This window comes from Chamaea fasciata, unplaced genomic scaffold, assembly GCF_029207755.1.
Source record: "Chamaea fasciata isolate MVZ Bird 193981 ecotype frontalis unplaced genomic scaffold, bChaFas1.0.hap1 SCAF_28, whole genome shotgun sequence".
NCBI classification, from domain to species: domain Eukaryota; kingdom Metazoa; phylum Chordata; class Aves; order Passeriformes; family Sylviidae; genus Chamaea; species Chamaea fasciata.
The window spans coordinates 2,610,754-2,630,252 of NW_027094113.1; the positions used below are offsets into that span (position 1 = coordinate 2,610,754).

At 42.5% G+C, this 19,499-nt stretch overlaps 1 protein-coding gene across 3 annotated transcripts in view; it reads left to right on the forward strand.

The window, feature by feature from the left end:
* The window catches only part of CPAMD8 (C3 and PZP like alpha-2-macroglobulin domain containing 8), a 59,256-nt gene that overhangs the window by 8,443 nt on the left and 31,314 nt on the right, over positions 1-19,499 (forward strand). For 2 of the 3 annotated variants that reach the window (XM_066205531.1, XM_066205530.1), the window contains exons 12-26: positions 89-259; positions 621-749; positions 2,930-3,119; positions 4,426-4,598; positions 4,675-4,824; positions 4,907-5,068; positions 7,660-7,802; positions 8,762-8,827; positions 12,669-12,900; positions 14,077-14,230; positions 14,802-14,944; positions 15,392-15,443; positions 16,129-16,427; positions 17,370-17,595; positions 18,192-18,368. In XM_066205531.1, the coding sequence (XP_066061628.1) occupies positions 89-259; positions 621-749; positions 2,930-3,119; positions 4,426-4,598; positions 4,675-4,824; positions 4,907-5,068; positions 7,660-7,802; positions 8,762-8,827; positions 12,669-12,900; positions 14,077-14,230; positions 14,802-14,944; positions 15,392-15,443; positions 16,129-16,427; positions 17,370-17,595; positions 18,192-18,368 (2,467 nt within the window). The remainder of the gene's footprint in view (positions 1-88; positions 260-620; positions 750-2,929; positions 3,120-4,425; positions 4,599-4,674; positions 4,825-4,906; positions 5,069-7,659; positions 7,803-8,761; positions 8,828-12,668; positions 12,901-14,076; positions 14,231-14,801; positions 14,945-15,391; positions 15,444-16,128; positions 16,428-17,369; positions 17,596-18,191; positions 18,369-19,499) is intronic. The other variant, XM_066205529.1, reaches the window with a different exon arrangement.

Here is a 19,499-nt window from a genome sequence, read left to right on the forward strand (position 1 = left end):
CTTGATCCCAGTGATTTTCCCCACCTGTCCTTGACTGGAATTGCTGATAATTTAAACCAAATTGTTCTATAAATGCCCCACTGTGCAGGTAGAAGTCACTTACCCCGATGGAAGTCCAGCTGACAGAGTCACCATCCGAATTAAAGCTGAGCTCACACCAAAGGACAATGTTTATACAAGTGAACTGGTCTCAAGGAATGGCCTGGTGGAGTTTGAAATCCCCTCCATCCCCACAGCTGCCCAATATGTCTGGCTGGAGGTGGGTAAAAGCTCCTTATAGGATTAGCAGGCTTTAATGTAACTAATCTTGTCAAACCTGCACGTTATAAATCAGTGCTACAAACAGGAAATCAGTGCCTTTTAGCTTCAGCTTCTGGATTGCAACACAGCAAGCAGTGGCTTGTTTCTTGCTGCCAAGAGAACTGATGTTGGTAACCACCATGGAAAGATGCTTCTCCAAGTACAGCTTAACAGGGTAGTAGGGCTCCACTATTTGGGGAGTAAAGATGTCAAGAGATGAAAGGTAGAAGGTATAAAATGGGAGAAGAGAGCAGAGATTAAGAAAGAACAAAATGAGCTTTCTATGCATAACATTCAGATGTAACTTATTTTTTTTCAAGACCAAAGTGACAGCAATTGATGGGAAACCCTCTGGGGATCAGTATCTGCCCAACTACTTGTCCATCAGCAGCTGGTACTCACCCAGCAAGTGTCACATCCAGCTCCAGGCACCAGATAAACCTTTCCAGGTACGTTGGCTTCATGTTCCATCATGGAAACCACTGCATTGCTTGGCTTAAAGTACTGTGCTCTAATTAAATATTTCTGGACATTCCTGATTCTGGGATCCTGAACTGTTACTGTTGCCACCACAAAGGATGAAGGAGCTGCACTTCAGCCACCAAATAATTGTTGAATGTGGGCTACACAAGGTGCTGAGCAAAACTCCCTTGGTGCTCTGTGCACCAGCTCATTTCCAACCCTTCCTGTTCAGAGAGGGCTGGGTGTAGGCATGGAAAACACTTCAATTTTTCACGTTTAAGTGTGCGTTCTGTGCGCCTCCAGTAACGCTCAGATGTGGATTGTTGGCTGAAAATGATTGGAAGTGATGTTAGTGGGAGTGGCTGAATTACTAAAGACCAAAATTAAGGCTATGTAGTCTCACTGGAACTTCCAGTTTAAATCACAGCTGGATCTGTTCAATCTTCCAGTTATTGAACTATGAACATGAACCTTGTCTTCTTTGGTAGCTTTTGTAGGAGCCTCTCTAAAAATGTAATCCTGCCCTATAAAAGTTGTTGTGATTTCTCTCCTAGAGAAAAGAGCTGATTTAACCATGATTCCTGTTGCATAACGTTTTCTGAGAGTTGTTCAGGGTTTCTTCTTACCCAAGAAAATGTTCTGAAGGTCTGCATATTGCTCAGTGGAAAGAAAAGTGGTTATTGTTTTGGCAATAAACACACTGAGATTTGTTATCAGCAGGTCCCTCAGGTTGGTTTCAGACTCTTTGTATCCAAATAAGAGCATTTTTTTAATCATTGCATTTCATGGAAGTTTAATGGCTAATTAATCTCTTTAAAGTTTCCTGAGGTATGGAAAGGGGATTATACACTGCTAATCTGAACACATTGTTCTTATTATAACCTGATTAGAACTAATTCTTCTATGGGAAAGCTTGGAGCTGGATGAGCATCTGATGTGGGAACTGTTTCCATGCATTGCCAGCTCTTACTGGGTGTTCCAATTAGCTGCATTCATTTTTAAATGAATTGTTTCATCATTTACACTGGGGAATTCTTAATACTTCAAATATTTGCTGTCACGAGGCACCTCTTGGACTCTGTGGCATTCTCACTGTATTTAACCATCAGCAGCTCCTTATGTTCCAGTTCTGCCCTTTTGGTTTGTGCCATGTGTGCCTTCTGCAGGGAGAACACTTGGAGCTGAAAAAAGAGGGGTTTTTCAAAACATTTCGTTGGGATTTTCTGTCAAGACTGAATGCTTTTATTTGGGAACTGCTCTGCTTTAAATGGCAGGAGGGCGAGGAGGGGAAGGTGCTGAAGAAATCCTACTGAACACGAGTGTCAGCCACTCCTCAGATCCCAGAAGGAAGGAGTTTGTGCTCCTAAGGAAGTCTCTGCTCCACAGAGTGACCATTACTCAGCCAGACACAACCAGTGCTAATCCCATGACTGATGTCTGTTCTTTTGGGATTTGGGGGATTTTGTCTTGGGGGTGTTCAGTACTCGGGGAGCCCCTCTGGGTGCAGAATTTCAGTGCCCAGGTGTGCTGCTCTGGAGCCTATTGCAGGCATCAGATGAGCTACCCAGACAAAAAAAAAAAAGAAGCTTTCTTCTCATTTATTTGTGTGTTTGACACCTCCCTGAGTGCCCAGCTTACAAATTGTTACCAAGACTTTGTGTAATTTGAAAGCATTTTCCTTTGGACCTCTTCCCAGTCATTTCATGGTTATGTTTGAGTTGGTATTTGCCTCATGAATGTAATCACAATTAAACTGCAAAGACTATCAAACACATATCTCTTCCCACCCCCAACCCAACTCTTTCCTTTTTTGGGCTGGGCTACTGAAGGGGTGTCTAAAATTCAACCAATTCTGACAGCTGCTCTGTGCCAAAAGGCTTAACTTTCAGGATTCCAGAGATTCCTTTATTGTTTCATTAATGCATACAACCCCCCAGCTCATTCTGCTGTAGATTTGCAGAGAGTGGAGAGCTGAACACAGGCCCCTTTTGACTGTGGAGAAACTCCCAGAGAACAGTGCTAATGTAATAATACACTTCTCAACGCATCCATTTGTTAGGAGAGGGCTCACACCTCCTGTGGCCCGGAACCCAAGCAGGTTTCTGTGCTTTATCACCCAAAATCTCGTAACAGAGCAGATCTTTGGCTTTTCTGTCCCTGCCTGCAGGTGGGAGAGGAGGCCTGGATTGCAGTGAAGTCCACGTGTCCTTGCAACTTCACTCTGCACTATGAGGTGGCATCACGAGGGAACATTGTCCTGTCGGGGCTGCAGCCCAGCAATGTCACCCAGCAGAGGAGCAGAAGAGCCACCACACCCTTTGAGAAGAACATTGACCTCACACGCTTCCCAGGAACAGGTAGCCAGCACCAGAAATGCAACTCGCTCCCATTTTCAGCAAAAAAAACCCCAACCTTTCCACAACCTTTTTGTTAATGTGGTGCTCCTTAAAGAATATAGATAATTTTGTGCAAGAAAAATAGTGAAATCCCTCAGTCTTGTAAAAAAAAGAATGAAAAGAAATTAATTATTATGACTTATTTATGAATTATGATAATGAAATAATTAATTTAAAATAGCGAAATCCCTCAGTCTTGTAAAAAAAATTCTCCAAGAGGGGTAACTCTTGGAAAGTTTTCTTTGGTCTTTCTGCAGTCTTTCTCAGTTGAGAAAACTCTAATATTTGCTTGGAGCAGAGTGGCAGGGAAGGGCAGGGCAGGGCTGGGGCAGTTGGTTAAATTGGTTGAGCTTAAATTGAGAAGAGGATGTTAGATGGAAAGAGAAAATTAAATGGACTGGTAAAGGAGATCACAGCCCACAGGGGGAAGGGAAATGAAATGTGGACTCCTGGTTTATACAGGGAGTATAAACAGACACAAATCTGGTGGATTTGGGGAGCAGGGGGGTAAAAAGTTGTGGGATTGGAAAGATGGATATAACAGCTGCCAAAGGACAAGTCTGGCTGTCCTGGAAAACACTTTGGGAGTTGGGGAGAGAGTAACGGGAACCCTCCTCCATGCACCCACCGAGTTTCTGGCAATCAGTAATTTAGGATTTGTGATGATTTTCTGCACTGAAGGTTTGTTCTGAGCTGTTGCATTTATAGTTTGCTCAGAGGCTTTGTGGCTGCTCTGCCTTTAGAAGGGTTCAAGGCCGGGTTGTTTGGGACTTTGGGCAACCTGGTCTGGTGAAAGTCATCCTTGTCCACAGTAGGGGGCTGGAAGTAGGGGATCTTTAAAGGTCCCTTCAACCTAAACCATTCTGTGATTCTATTTAACAGCTCCAGTGATTCTGTGCTCTAGAAATTGCATAATCCTTTTCCAAATTTATTCCTTTTCTTTCATCAGCATTCTCCAGCAATAGAGGTTTTCTGTTTATTTTCAACACCTAGGTAACTTAACTATGTGTTTCCTTGATTTCATGGCTGGAAAAACACTGAGTAGTCCTTCCCTACCCACCTTCTCCATGCTGCTCATTAAATTATGAGTGCTAATTTCATTTCACAAAGAGGGGGAAAAGGTTCTGAACTCAAGAAGGTGTGCAATGGAGGCAAGGGAAGAAAGCAAGTTCTGAATGGAGAGTTCTGTGCCTGTCAGCATTAGGAGGGGGCAGGAAGGCAGTGACTGGGATAAATAAAGTTATTTTCTCCCCTATTCCTGTTTCAGCGCCTCCCAGCACGCCTGCAGCAGAGGTTGAGGTGTGTGTGACCTTCCTGAGGTTCTCGGTGGTTCACTCCATGGCTCCCCTGGGTCGGCTCCTCGTGTACTACGTCAGGGAGAACGGAGAGGGGGTCACTGACAGCCTGCAGTTCTCTGTCAACTCCTCCTTTGAGAACCAGGTAGTGGAGAGCAGGGGCTGGTGTCTCGTTAGTCTTTTGGGATAATGATGGGATTTAACGGGATTTCCCTCCCCAGGTTGCCGTGGCACTCTCAACCAACGAGACCAGGCCTGGGGACGTTGTGAGCGTCAAGGTCAGAGCTGCCAAAGGGAGCTGTGTCTGCATTGCCACGGTGGACAAGAGTGTCTACCTGCTCAAGACAGGCTTCCAGCTGACAGCCAGCCAGGTAGAGGGAGCTTCAAGGACTGGTGTCCTTCTCTCACTCCTGTGACCCTTCAAGGGCAGCAGCCTGTGCCCTTTCCCTGCAGGTGTTCCAGGAGCTTGCAGAGTATGATGTGTCTGATGCTTTTGGAGCCCCAAAGGAGGAAGGGCACTTCTGGTGGCCTGGCATGTCCTCACGTCGGCGCCGCAGATCTTCCGTGTTCCCCTGGCACTGGGACATCACCAAGGATGCTCGCTTCGCTTTTACAGTAGGAAGAATCAACCTCCCTTTTCCCTGCAGGGTCTCTCTTGTGCTTTCATGTCTGCGGGGGGATTTTCAGCTCCATAAGACAGGGGTTTTCCCCAGTTTCTCCAGGGTGGGCAGTGTCTTGGTTAAGGAAGACAGGTGTCTGCTAGGGAAAGCCAGAACTTCCCTTGGAATGGAGTATGTAAACCCCCTCCCTCCAAATTATCATAATTTTGAAATTAAGGGGCTCTCAGGCAAAGAAATGGGAACAGGAATAACAGTTCTTTACTAGGAATATTAAAATTAAAAATGTAATAGTACAAAAAAGTAAACAAACAAAAAAAGAAAACACTGACAGAGTCAGAATATAACCTGACACCCTGTTGGTCAGGGTGTTGGTAGCAGTCCAGTCCAATCCTCTTGGAGTGACAGATGTGGTTCTGCTGGAGCAGAGAGGATCCTGTAGAAGGGTCCAGTGGTGGTGAGATGGGTCCGATTTTCCCCTGGGAATCCAGTGCACACAGGCTGTGCTGGTGTTCTGAATCCCAGGTTTGATCCAGGTGGGAATGCTGGGCTCCTCCCCCTGGGTGGAGCCTCTCCCCGTGGGATGATGGGATTGTATCAGCCCTGCAGTGAGCCTGGATGGCCCATGGACAGCAGAGATCCCCTGGAGGGAGGATGGGTCCTGGAAGAGATTAAGAAAACACCTCCCCAGCCAGTTTCAACAGATGGCAATAGAGTACATACTGCTGGTTACATCTTGCATTGCAACCCAAGACAGGATGAAAAGTAGATTTTGGGAACAGAGTACACTGTTCCGGCAAAGATATTGGAGAAACATGGTTTGATTTTGGCCCGTCTCGGGAGGGCCAGTTATCCTGCTGGGTGAAGGAAATCATGCTGATGCTCTGGAGAATCAGACAGGGACCAGACGGTTCCTCCAGGCATGGGTGAGCTTGCAGACCTCTTCTGCAGCTGCTCCAACAGTGAAGGGAGGTGGGATGTGAATCTTTCCTTGTAGCCTTTTGGACTGTCCTTTGGAAATCATTTCAGTTTCTTTCCTGCCCTGGTTCTCCCAGTTTCTGTTGCCACCTGCATGAAAGACCTTTATATCCTTGATCAGTTTACTACTTAAATGCTGTGTATTTATAGTTGGTGTGTTTCCATAGTTTAAGCCTGGCCAGGTTTTAAAAATGTGATTTCCTTTGATCTGTGCTGTGCATTTGAATCAAGCTGCAAGCTGAGTATTTAAAGTAAGCTGGGTTTCTTACATGTACTCATGCACTAATTCATTTCTTCATTGCTTTGTCTACTAACAGTGCAGCCTTTTAAGATGAAAACCAGTAATTTGTAGCTCTTAAGACACGCTGCTGTTTCCATGAGCTTTTTGCTTTTGTTTAAAATGGGTGTGCCCTCATCTCTTTGAGAAGTTCTGCTTGTTTGCCTCTTTCTTCCTTCCTACAGTTGTAGAGTGGAGTCCATCCACCCTTTCAGGCTCTGCTCACATCCCTTCTTTGCCTCCCACACGACTGCGGGGGTGTAACCTCTGTTCCCTGCCGTGTGAAAGGCTGAGCTGTAAATGTTTGATATTCTTTACATCACCTTCTCCTACTTGTTCCTCTGAAATGCAGACTGGCCTGGAGAACCAGTGTCACAGCTCTGATTTTTGATGTTCTTTCCCATTTTAATCCACATAACTGCTGATAATGGTGATCCTTCTTCCTGCAGACCTCCCATCTCTCCATTCTCTGTCCTTCCTCTGATTTTAGCTAAATTGTTTTATTATGTTGCCTTAAACCCCAGAGGCTTTCACACATTCCCGCAATGCCTCGATCTCTTCATTACAAACTCTAAATCCTCATTTTTGCCCACTGCTGCTTCTCCCCCTGGGGTCTGAGGGAGTTTTTGCTCTGGTGCAGCTTTTTTTGTCCTGACTGAGAGCTGTACACCCTTGGGAAAAGGTTCATTTTTGGGGAGCTGGTGTGAATGCAGGGGCTGCACACCCGGTGTGCAGGAACTGGGGGTGTGTGCAGAGAACAAAGCTCATTCTCCAGTGGTGCTGGGAGCTGCTGTCTGTCATGAATAGGAGCATTTAGGGGACAGAGCTGGCAGCTTCCTCAGGAGCTCTGTGCTTTCCCTGTGTGGACACTTCTCATTTTGCTTGGCATCCCTGGCAGGGCAGAACTGGTGATGTCTGATGAGAGAGCTGCCTGCTCACTGCAGCAGAGCACACTGGAAACTTTTAGGAGGGGTAAAAAATACTTTTACACATTTCATTCTAGGTTAAAAATACGTACAAGGATTTTTTTTACCTGTCACACTTGCCCAATAATGTTAGATACTGATTTAAATGCTTTTTCCAAGCAGTCAAGAGCTTTCTCATAAAGCCTCTGCCTATGCACCTTCGCATTAACAGTCATTTTCATACAAAGCCTTAAAAAAATCCTCACAATTCAATGGAGATTCCCCCTGTAAATGTTGAAATAGGATTGAGGGATTCTATTAAAAAAGAACATAAGCGCGCATTTAATTCTTTTTGTTTAATTCTTCTATTTATTTCCTTTTTTTTCCTCACTGTTTTTTGTTTCGTGGTGTTGATTTTTCATTGTCTAGGAAACTGGCTTGGTGGTGATGACTGACATAGTCAGCCTGAACCACAGGCAGAACGGAGGGATGTACACAGACGAGGCTGTCCCAGCCTTCCAGCCACACACTGGCACCTTGGTGGCCACCATGCATTCCAAAATAGCACCAAGGTAACGTCTGGGGTTTAATATCTGTTGTCTGGGATACTCCTGGTTGGTTTTTTTTTTCTCTATTCTCAGATGTTTTTCACCTCCGTGCCCCCAGGTACAGACACGGCAGTGATGGGGAAATTCTTCCAAAGGCTTCGTAGATGTAAAACAATTTTAACTGACATTGCTTTGTTAAATTTAATTTAATTCTGGAAAAATGACATATGCAAAGAATCCTGAATTATCATTTTGAAGGCTATTTCTTTGCAATTTGCTATGAATTTCTTGGAATATTTGCAAGTTCCAGCTGTTTTCGCAGAGTCACTCATTGCTCATGGTTTGGACCATTCAGGTGGTGGTGAAAATCAATAGAATGAGGGTCTGCAGAAAGGAAAGGTTGTGAAGTACTACAAGTGATACTGCACCTGAGGTTGGGCCTTCCTTCTGCATCCTGAACTTCCTGGAAGCCTCTATTGGCAGAGCAATTTCTGGGATTAGTTGAGAACTAGATAATGAAGCATAACAAGTATAGAAAAGCTGATTTACATTATTAAAGTATTAGAAACCAAGACAATTCAAAGAGAGGGGATGGAGAAGGATATAGGGTAGTGACTGTAGCAACTGCTGTTGGAAGCCACGTGTTGTGTTTGTTCCCCTTGATTCCATTTGGTGAAAGAATTTGGAACACAAACCGATTTTCTTTTAGATTACGTTATCTCTGCTAGTTTCAAAGGTTATATTGTACTGTTTTCTTAGATTCTTGTTTCTGTCTGCAGAGTGTGTGTGCACACAAAGGGATTGTTTCAAAAGGCCGTGTAATTTGTGTTATGAATGATCACCCATTCACTCCTTAATGAGTCTGCACCAGCCAGAGTTTTGGTCATGTGAGCCAGAGTCAGGTGATAACTCTGATTTATCAGTGACTGCTGAAAATATCTGATTAAAAGAATCAGTTTGCAAGGATTTATTTCTTGTTCTAGCAGAGCAGAGAAGAGGAAAAGAACCTTCTTCCCTGAGACGTGGATTTGGCACTGCCTCAATGTCAGGTATTGAAAGTAATTATATCCAGAGGGTTGTATTCCCTTCAGCTACACAAAACAAAGGTCTTCATAAACTAGTGGGTTACACTGGCATTTTCTGATTTTTAATTCTTTTTTATTATTATTTCTTTTTCCCCCTCTTGTTGCTGTTTTCCTTCATTACCACTTCAATCTTTGCAACATTTCCTCTGGTCCTGAAGCGTTCCCTTGCTTCAAGCTGAACCTGTCAGTGGTGCCTACATTGATTCTCTATTGCTTGCTTTTCAAATTTCACAGAGCTCTTCCTTTTCTGTCATCTCCCGCAAGAACATCTCCCCCAGACCTCAATCTGCTGCCTCATAAATCCGGGTTTCCTCTGGGTACAGTTGGAACTAAAAAAAAAAAAATAAAAAATTACTAAAGAGATAACTAATCTGTCCCACAACAACACATCTAGGATAATTTGAAGCAATTATTAAAAGGCTTCTCCAGGTTTGCAAGTAAACTTCATTCTCAATAAATGATTGTAAATTAAATTTGACAGGAACTTGGAGCAAGTGTATTCAAATCTGTTCAATTGAGCATGAAATATGCTTTGTAGAAATACACAAAGAATTCCAGAAGTGCCCGTTTGGGCCTCAGCAAGCTGGGGCAGTTAATTATAACTGGGAGAGTGTGGAATAAAAAGTTGCAGATTGCATTTTCTCCACTTCATTTCATTAGAAACAACTGAGTTGGAGCATTCCTTAATTTCCAGTCTCCTGAACAGGGAGAATTTATAATTTTTTCTTCTACCATTTATAATATATAATCCTAAAAAAAAAGAAAAAAGGGGGAAAAAAAAGAAACAAAAGCCCAATGTCAACTTCCCAAACCAATTCTAAAAATTCCTGGAGCCTGGCTGGAGGGTCTAATGGCTGGAAATGAGTGTGTACTTTGGCCCTGTGCCCAGAAGAGTAAGTGCCCTCATGTGTGAAAATAATGTTAATGCTGGTTATGGGCTGAAATCCCAGTGGAAAGAACATCAGCTGCAACAAATTGTCCGGTTAAACAGGCTGGAATCTTGCCAGTCCTGGAGCCAGGACACCCTCCTGCCTGGTGCTCAGGGCTGAGCATCAGTGCAGGGATCAGCTGCAAAACTCCAGTGGGGGTGAGCACCTCAGTGTTACAGAACCAGTCTGCTGAAAAGGAGTTCAAATAACTTCAAACTTTGAGGAGGTTTAGATTTGGGTATTGGGATGAAATCTTTCTCTGAGGGGGATGAAGCCCTGGCACAGGGTGCCCAGAGCAGCTGGGGCTGCCCCTGGATCCCTGGCAGTGACCAAGGCCAGGCTGGACAGGGCTTGGAGCAGCCTGGGACAGTGGAAGGTGTCTGGATGGGCTTTGAGGTCTCTTCCAACCCAAACCATTCCATGTTTTTATGATACAAATGCATGTGATGAGATGCAGGAGATGTGATGGGTCCTACTCTGAACAACCTGGACAACCTGCTGAGGTTGCCCTTTGGCTGTGGGGAGCAGAACATGATCCATTTTGCCCCCAATGTCTTTGTCCTGAAATACCTGCAGAAAACCAAGCAGCTCAGTCACGAGGTGGAGGTTGAAGCTATCGATTACCTTGTTCAAGGTAACTCATTTCAATTAGATTTACAGATGGAGAAAAGGCTTTGAATTAATAGTTTTACTTTACATGGTTTTCCCAAGGTTTTCTCTCTGGAGTTTGAGCTGGGGGAACCACATTCACCAGCCAGTGCTTGGGGTCTGACTGAACTTACAAAAAGCTCAGCGATCTCCACTTTTTATTGTTTTAATCCTTTCCCTTTGTAATACAAACACAGAGATGAGGCCCTGATGAGTTGCCTGGCCCCTGACAGGAACAACAACTTTAGGCTCACTGAGAATTCACTTAGAGCAGCAAAGTGAAGGTGCTTTGCTTTTACTTTTTGTTTTTAATTTTTTATTATTTTCCCCCCTCTTGTTGCTGTTTTCCATCATTACCACTTCAGTCTCTGCAACATTTCCTCTGGTCCTGAAGTGTTCCCTTGCTTCAAGCTGAACCTGTCAGTTGTGCCTACATTGATTCTCTATTGCTTGCTTTTCAAATTTCACAGAGCTCTTCTTTCTCTGTCATCTCCCGCAAGAACATCTCCCCCAGGCCTCGGTGCCCCAAGTGTGAACAAACTTTATCTGAAATCTAAAGATATATATTGGGTGTGTTCTGAGTGTGCACCAGGCACCTCTGCAGAGGAGGACAGCCTGTTGTGCTGGACACTTGCAGAGCTCCTTCTGAAGAACTCCCTTTCTCATTTTCCATGCCCCCCCAAAGCCTGCAGAGCTGGAAGTAAGTGTGTCAAGCTCTGGGGAATAAATAAGAACTTGAGAAAAAAAACAACCTTAGGGTGTACTCACAACTGCCCCAATCATCCTGCCAGCTGAGCCATGAAATAGCTTTTGTTCTTGTGTTAGAGGAAATGTTTTCTGTTCCAGGCAGGGCCAAAGCTGCTTTGCAGGAGGGAAACAGCAAAGTCTGAAGAGCAAAACTGAATTTCTGTTATTATAAAGCATGGAAGAGGATACCAGGTTTATGATATCCTGTCATGCTATGCACAGGAGAGCTCAATACTCAGAGATTTGATTTTTGGTAATCAATTTCAGTCCTCATTGAAAGAAAATGATAGGTTTGGAAATTTTCTAAGTCAGTCATTCCAAAACCGAGGAAAGCAAAATTTTGGTTTCTGAATCAAAACAAGCAGTTGCTGAACTGGATGTTTAGAAAGTTTCTCATTTGTCCTTGTGCTCAAGCAGAGTCTGTAGTGTGGCAATGGACACAGGGACAATGAATTCCCACAAAAAACACTTTTATTTCACTAGCTATTAAATCAACTATTGTTGATTTTATCCAGGACTTCGGTCTGGAATTTTTTCTTGTCTTTCTTTTTAGATTTGGAGGTTTGTTTCAGGGTTTTGTTTAGATTTTTTTATTTTTTTTACTTAGTGCAGACATTTCCCTCTAAGAAAAGTGACTTGGAAATGAGGCTGCAAATGAAGGTTTTAACCCTGGAAGAATTTATGCTTTGCAAAAGTAACTGTTTGCTTTTTCTTCTGCTTATAAATATTGGCAGGACCCAAAACCGATAGAAAACATGGCAAATATATACAGTAAAATGTATATATGTAAATATATTAAAAATATAAATATAATATTATATTTTTATTTATGGTTACATGCTTATATAAATATATAGAATACATAAATATTATCTATAAATATATATGATAAGTGCACATATACATATATATCATATATAAACATAATATTATATGAAAGTATATAGTAAAATGCATGTATAAAAATATATATTATATATATAAATATAAGATATAAATATATATGATAATGTATATATGTAAATATATAGAGAATATATAAATAGAATATAAAATTATATACAGTAAAATGTATATATAAAATAGAAAAGATATTAATAGAATATAAAAATATATACGATAAATGTATCTATGTAAATATATAGAAAAGATATTAATAGAATATAAAAATATATACGATAAATGTATATATGTAAATATATAGAAAATATATTAATAGAATATAAAAATATATACGATAAATGTATATATGTAAATATATAGGGAATATATAAATATAATATAAAAATATATATGGTAAAATGTTTATATAAAAAATATAAATATATATGGTAGAAACACAGCCCTTTGTAAAGTTCGAAGCAGAAGATGCCACCTTATAAACCTGGGTCTGGAGGGGAATCCCCAGAATGCTTGGGGACTTCATTAAGAATCATTTAATTAACGCGATCAAGCCAGTTTATTCCGTGTTCCCTTGACAGCGACAGCTCAGGGGAAGCCCAGCTGCAGGTGGAGGTGCCCGACTCCATCACCACGTGGATCACGGAGGCCGTGGCTGTGTCTGAGGAGAAGGGGCTGGGCATCGCCAGCCAGACAGAGCTGAAAACCTTCAAACCTTTCTTCATCGACTTCACGCTGCCCTACCGCGTCATCCGGGGCGAGCAGACCAAGATCCCCCTCACCGTCTACAATTACCTGGCCGTGTGTGCAGAGGTGAATGTTGCTGTTTGTCCTCTTTTCCTGTCAGAGTCGGGATGAAATGCTCGAGAGACGGCGTTTGGTGTTCGGACTCGGATGTTTATTTGTTCTTATCTCTGTTACAGTCTCACAAGTTGTGAGTTCCAGCTAACAAAGTAAAAAATGGCCCCATCTCTTTCTCTGCAAGGCATTTTAAGAACAAACTGCCCAATTAAGAAATGACCCCTAGATTATTTGTACTTTTAACCCAATAACCAAACACGTGTGGCTCTCTATGTGGATTTTTCTGTCCAATTACAAAATCCCACCCAGACCCGTGAAGAAGGTGAAAAAGAAGGACTCAACCTCCACCCTAAAACTTCCATCTTGCTTTATATCTATTACTACACTCTAAAACCTTTAATTTTAAGTTTTCCACCCTGTGATATCACACACTTCTATTCAAACTCCACACCCGTAATCCCGGTGCTATCATTCAGTTTTGGAAGCCTTTTCCAAGGCCTCAGGTTAAATGCAGTGTTGGCTTGGGGGGCAGTGCCTGTCAGCTCAGAAAGTCTAAAATTCTCATTGCCCAGGGTTCCAACAGGTAACAGCTCAGTCCTCACTCCTGACTCTCTTCTGGGTTATCACCACGGCTGGTGAGTGACCTGCCAGGCACAGTAGATAAGGTGTCAGGCTAGCAGAGAGGTCAGCTCAGGAGAGATGCTTGGAGAAGATAAATATTGCTTTTTTCCACTCAAATAAATGTCGCCGCTTTATTTGTTTTTAATCTGAAGCACGTGTAGAGGGCTGAGTTGTCTTGCAGCACTTCAGAAAAGCAAATGATGAGAAAGGCAGGGAAGACAATTTGGAATCTCACGCTGAACCACAAAGGAAAATTTCCTTCATAATCAAAAAGCTGACAAAAATAGTTCATTTTGAAGGAATTCTTTTTTCCCGAGGAATTCCATCTCCCTTGATGTTTTCTTCTCACATCCCATCTGCCCAGCTCCAGCAGCATCCCCCAGAAATACCTGTAGGATTGCTGAGCTGAAAGTACTGCTCTCAGTCAGATCAACTGCTAGAAACTTTGAAGAATGAATAATCTGCATTCTTTCATGGAGAATTCTGGGGGTTTCACATCGTTCACATAGATCAGCTTGGCTTTGCAGCCGATATTTCCAGTAAATGACATTTCCAAAACTTTCACAGGTCCACGTGAAGATTTCTGTCCCAAAAGGCATCAAGTTTGTTGGGCACCCTGGGAAGCACCACCTGACCAGGAAGAAGTGTGTGGCCCCTGGGGAAGCCAAGCCCACCTCCATCGTCCTGTCCTTCAGTGAGCTGGGCCTGAGCAACATCACTGGTACACAGAACTCAAATCAGCTTCTTGGTGCTCAAAGGGGTTTTACAAGTGTTTCTTCTTATTCCTCTCTCAGGAGAAAACTCTCATTTCCCTTTTGCTCCAGTTGATTCGTTCCACTTGCTGCCAGCTTGGCTTTTCAACCTCATTTGTTGTAGGAACAAACTCCCCGCCTGTGGTGCACAGAATGTACAAACAAACATCAGGGCGTTCTCTGGTCATCAGTTTTCCTGTTGTGATGATATTTGCTCATGCAAGGTTGAGCCTGTTACATTTCCCTGAAGAGATCAGTGGAAATTTTTAAACAAGAGAATAGCAACAAATTCTGTGCAAATAATCCCGGTAAAAACTCTGCAACACCCAAAACTAGGAAAGAGTTTCTCTGTCGCCCCATGTTTGTTCAAATATTGACTGGTTTTAGATGTCATCACTCAAATATGGATAAAGGGAATATGAGAGGTAATTACAGCAGTTGATGTGCTGGTAATTAGCTGCTTCTAATTAGCTTGGATCTCTAACTTCTAGAGATCTTCCTGTCTCAAAATCTTTGGTGCTTTTCTTTTCTGTTTCTCAGCAAAAGCTTTTGCCTATGGTGGGACCAACTGCTGTCAGGAGGGGATGCAGACCCTGAAGAATAGCAAACACCCAGAGGACTCTTACCTGGACAAAAGGACCCCCGTGGGGGTGGATTATGTTCGCAGCAGTGTCATTATTGAGGTGAGGAAACACGAATTTATGATAATTCAGGGGAAAAAAATGCTTGGGCAAATTGTGAAATCAAACAGGAAGAGGTTTATAAAGATCCTCAAGCTGTTTTATGGTGTGTTAGGGAGATTGGAAATAATCAGCTTTGGTGGGACTCGAACAGAGAGAGCTCGTTGGAGCTCCTCTGTGAGACTTCAACACTGTTCAGGAGAAAAAGCAATGGAAATTTTATGGGGTAAGCTTGCCCTATTCATCTAAGAACTATGATAAAATGGAAGGTTCTCTGGCAGTGGTTAGCACTGCTCTAGCTAACAGAACACAGTGCCATCACTTTTCTGTAAAGGATATAAACCACTGCACAGCAGCAAAAATAATTTCTGTATTTTCCAAGTAAAACTGGAATCTGTTCCTGCCCATTCAAGCCCTGTGGTTTATGCGTGGATTTCTGTCTTTCTACAGCCAGAGGGACTGTCCAGAGAATACACCTACAGTGTGTTCTTCTGCCCAAATGGTAAGTTCATGATTTGAATGAGATATTCAGTTTGTTTGAATCAGTTTGAAAAAAGAAGCATTTGGCTTCATCTCATTAAAAAAAAAAAAAAAAATTAAAAAAAATCTTTATTTCCATTTCTCTGTGATTGATGACTTATGGTGTGTAGGAAGAACTTGTAAATAAAGAGTCTTTCTTACCTGGCTGGCTAATTATGAATTTGCTCCAACTGCCCAAGCGATTTCTGGAAATGGCCATTAAATTCCTTTACTTTATGGAACAGTTTAAGTATTCAGCACTGTGGACAGTAACTGGGACTGTACTTTATTTTCAGCTGGTGTTTTAAGATTCAGTTCTGGAATCAGTCTGTCCTTTCTGCCAGAGATTTGGATAGCTCAGAGTTGGCTCCAGTAGCTAAACAGAGATGCTTTTGACCGCTAAGTTAGAACTGAAAAATCACTTACTGAGTTCAGAAGAAATTCAGCTGAACAGTTTGAAGGATTTTCTGCCTTGAAGGGGGTAAAATAAAAGATGAGAAGAAACAACCATATGTATTTAATACTTAAAGGAAGCTGGGGGAAAAAAAAAAAACCAAACATGTACTTAGGAAAGGCCTGTTTGAATTTCACTTATCAGCCAGGGGTTATTTTGGATGCCTGTAAGATGAGCTCTAATTCTTACAACATTCCCTTGTTTTTCTGACTAGAGAAAATACACATTTCCACACCTAACAAGTATGAGTACCAGTACATGCAGAAACCAGCCCAGATGAGCCACTTTGACATTGCTGTGAAGGCTCACAACGATGCTCACCTGGCCCTGTCCTCTGGCCCCCACGACATGGCAGAGATGACAGAGATCGTCATCGGGGGACAGCAAAACACCAAAACCTGGATTTCCATCAGCAAAATGGGAGAGCCAGTGGCCAGCAGGGACACACCTGGCATCCTCTCCTGGGATGAGTTCCGCAGCTTCTGGATCAGCTGGAAAAATGGAGTTATCCAGGTACTGAATTCTTCTGTGTTATGGTCTGGAAGTCTCTTTTTAAACAGAGTTTGAGCACACACAGAGCAGTTTTTCCTTGTTGTCAAAGGTGGGAGCTTCATTCCTGATGCCTTTTCCCTCTGAAGCCCAGCTCAGGCTGCTGTGATCAGAACAAATCTGCTTTTGCCACCGTTATGTTCTCAGCACCTCAGTCCTCGACATTTTCAGTGATGAAAACCTTGAGGGCCAAGCCTGTGGAATTCCCATTGAATTTCCTTGGATTGCTTTGTGGGTTGGAAAGAGAAGAGGCATTGCTGCATCTGCAGTGCACATCTGAGCTGGGAGGTGTCCCAGCACACGTGGCAGAGTCACTTCACATGTAGGGGCTCTTGGAACTCCATGGCTGTGGGAAATCCAGGCACAGAAAACTGTCAAAACCTTGAGCATACGGGCTCAAACTCAGAAATGAGCACAGGGCTCGACCTGAGACCTTGGAAAAGGCTTCAAGATTTAAAGAACATAAGCAAGAACATGGGTTTGTAGTATAGATAGAAGCGTGTTAAGCTAGGTAGTGGAAAGTTTTAAAGTTTCAAAGTTTGGATATCGAAGTAGTTACAGAAATAGTAAAAAGTTTTAAGGTGTAGCAAGTAGGTTTGTGTGTCATTGGATGATTGGTTAAGAAGGTCCACGTTGCGGCAAGACCTGTGAGATAATTTAATTAGGGATTGGTGTGAAAGTAGAAACAATCTTTGTATAGTACTTTCTTGGCTAATAAACCTTTAAAACACCTTGTAACCAGTGGTCTTGTGGCCCCTGACCACAAACTTCTGGCCTATGCTGCGAAGATGTTCTCACTCCTCCGTGAGACTATAGAAGATCAGAGAAATAAATCAAGATTTAAAGAGCATCTCAGTGGTCTCATCTCTCTCAATATCCTGATCCATGGTGTCTTGTCCCTTTCAGGTTGGCCACGGTACTCGGCTGCTAAACGAATCTATTATTGTGGAGTGGACAGTCCCCAAACAGCTTGAGGTGAAGTACATTGGCTTTTCCACAGGCTGGGGGTCAATGGGAGAGTTTAAAATTTGGAGAAAAGAAGAGACTGATGAAAATCACAATGAAGCATTTACTCTTGGAGTTCCCCACAACATAATTCCAGGATCAGAAAGAGCTACGGCTTCAATAATAGGTATCAATTATCAGGAGGTATCACTTAGGTACCCGTTATCAAATGTGAACAGATGCTCCAGCTGTTACTTCTGACCAGTACTTGAGTAATGCACACCAGATAAGATAGTCACAGGCACTTTAAAAGGTTTATTACTGCTTAATTCTGGGGCAGATGATTCCTTGGGGTTTCTTTGTCACTTGTTTGAAGCCTGTTTGGGTTGACAGTGGCTCGAAGTTGATGCCATGTGAGGGGCTTTGCAGGGGCTCTGTCTGTTACAGTTCATGGTATTTATTTCATTGTCATCCTCATCACAAATTGTGCTGTGTTCTAAACTGGGAAGTCATGGATAATCAAATGCTGTGAATGTGGAATTTCTTTAATCCAACAAGAGATTGAAATTCTCAATCTCAAAGAGCCCAAAATTCTCAGCTCCCAGGGTTCCAACAGGCTAAGACTTAACAGCTGAAGGACTTCCCAATTATGTCACAGTTTATCTGAGCTGAGTCTGGGGCAGCCAGGAGGTATTAGCGCAGTGAGGTGGGGGCTAATCAGAGAACACCAAGAGGAAACTTTAATTTGCCTGATCCTGAACGTTTCCCCTCTTTCTCAAACAGGAGATGTGATGGGTCCTACTCTGAACAACCTGGACAACCTGCTGAGGTTGCCCTTTGGCTGTGGGGAGCAGAACATGATCCATTTTGCCCCCAATGTCTTTGTCCTGAAATACCTGCAGAAAACCAAGCAGCTCAGTCACGAGGTGGAGGTTGAAGCTACCGATTACCTTGTTCAAGGTAACTCATTTCAATTAGATTTACAGATGGAGAAAAGGCTTTGAATTAATCGTTTTACTTTGCATGTCACTTCTTCTAATCAAGAATAGCCCAAGTGATGAGGGTTCATCATTTCTTACAGGATAATCTCACAGTCTGAGGGATTTTGATGGCAAGATGTTTTCCCTTGATGTGTAACCTGTGTTTCCTCTCAGTAATTCCTAGTTCAGATGTTCATTGATTTATCTTTATCTTTTTTTTTCCCTTAGCTGATTTCTATGCTTAAACATTTTTGAAATTAATGGAAAATGAAATTTAGCAAAAATCTGTATATTTAGGGGGTTTTGCCTTATTTGTAAATTGTCTTTTCAAGCCTTAAGTCACTAGAGTTAGGGCTCTTTTCTGGACTTTTTTTAAACAGTATTCTCTTAGTAACAGTATACTAAAAATCAAAATTTAGTATCCAAAGTAGTTAAAAGTCTTCATTACATGGCTCTAGGTTATCTGTCCTTTCAGTGTCCTGTCCTACTTTACCAAGAAGCTCAAAACAACCTTTCTTTTTTTTTTTTCCACTGTTTTTCTCAACATTTGTTTTGGGGAGAGCCACGTGCAAAATAGTTTTATAACTAAGTGCAATTCTCAGGACAAGTAAGAATTCAGAGATCATTAAAACCAAGAGTGACCCAAAGGGACAAAGCTCTCTTGTGTATGAGTCAGACAATAGTCATGTCATGAAATCAGAGGTGACAGGGTTAGGTGGTTCTCCTCTGAAAATATAAATATAAAATGTAATATGTGAGATATTTCTTGTGTTCAGCAGCAAAAGCCCAGTGCTGCTTCCTCTGCCTGGCTCCGGTCATTTCACTTGTAATTTTCTGTGCTTGCTGGGAGCACTGAGGCAAAGGGAATTTGTTAATGGCCCAAGTCAGTGTTTCCTTTGCAACATCATTTGCTTTTGTTTCTTTTTATGAATCTGCAAACCATCCAGGTTTTTGGCTCCAAACTCTGTTTGCTAATTAACCCTTACGGAAGAAACCCCCAAGAGTTTTAAACCCTTCTGTGTTTACTGGAGCCCTGCCAAGTATAAGGTTTAGATGGGAAATGCTCACTCTAGGAAGCTTTTGTGATTTACCAAGCCAGAAAACTTCTTCA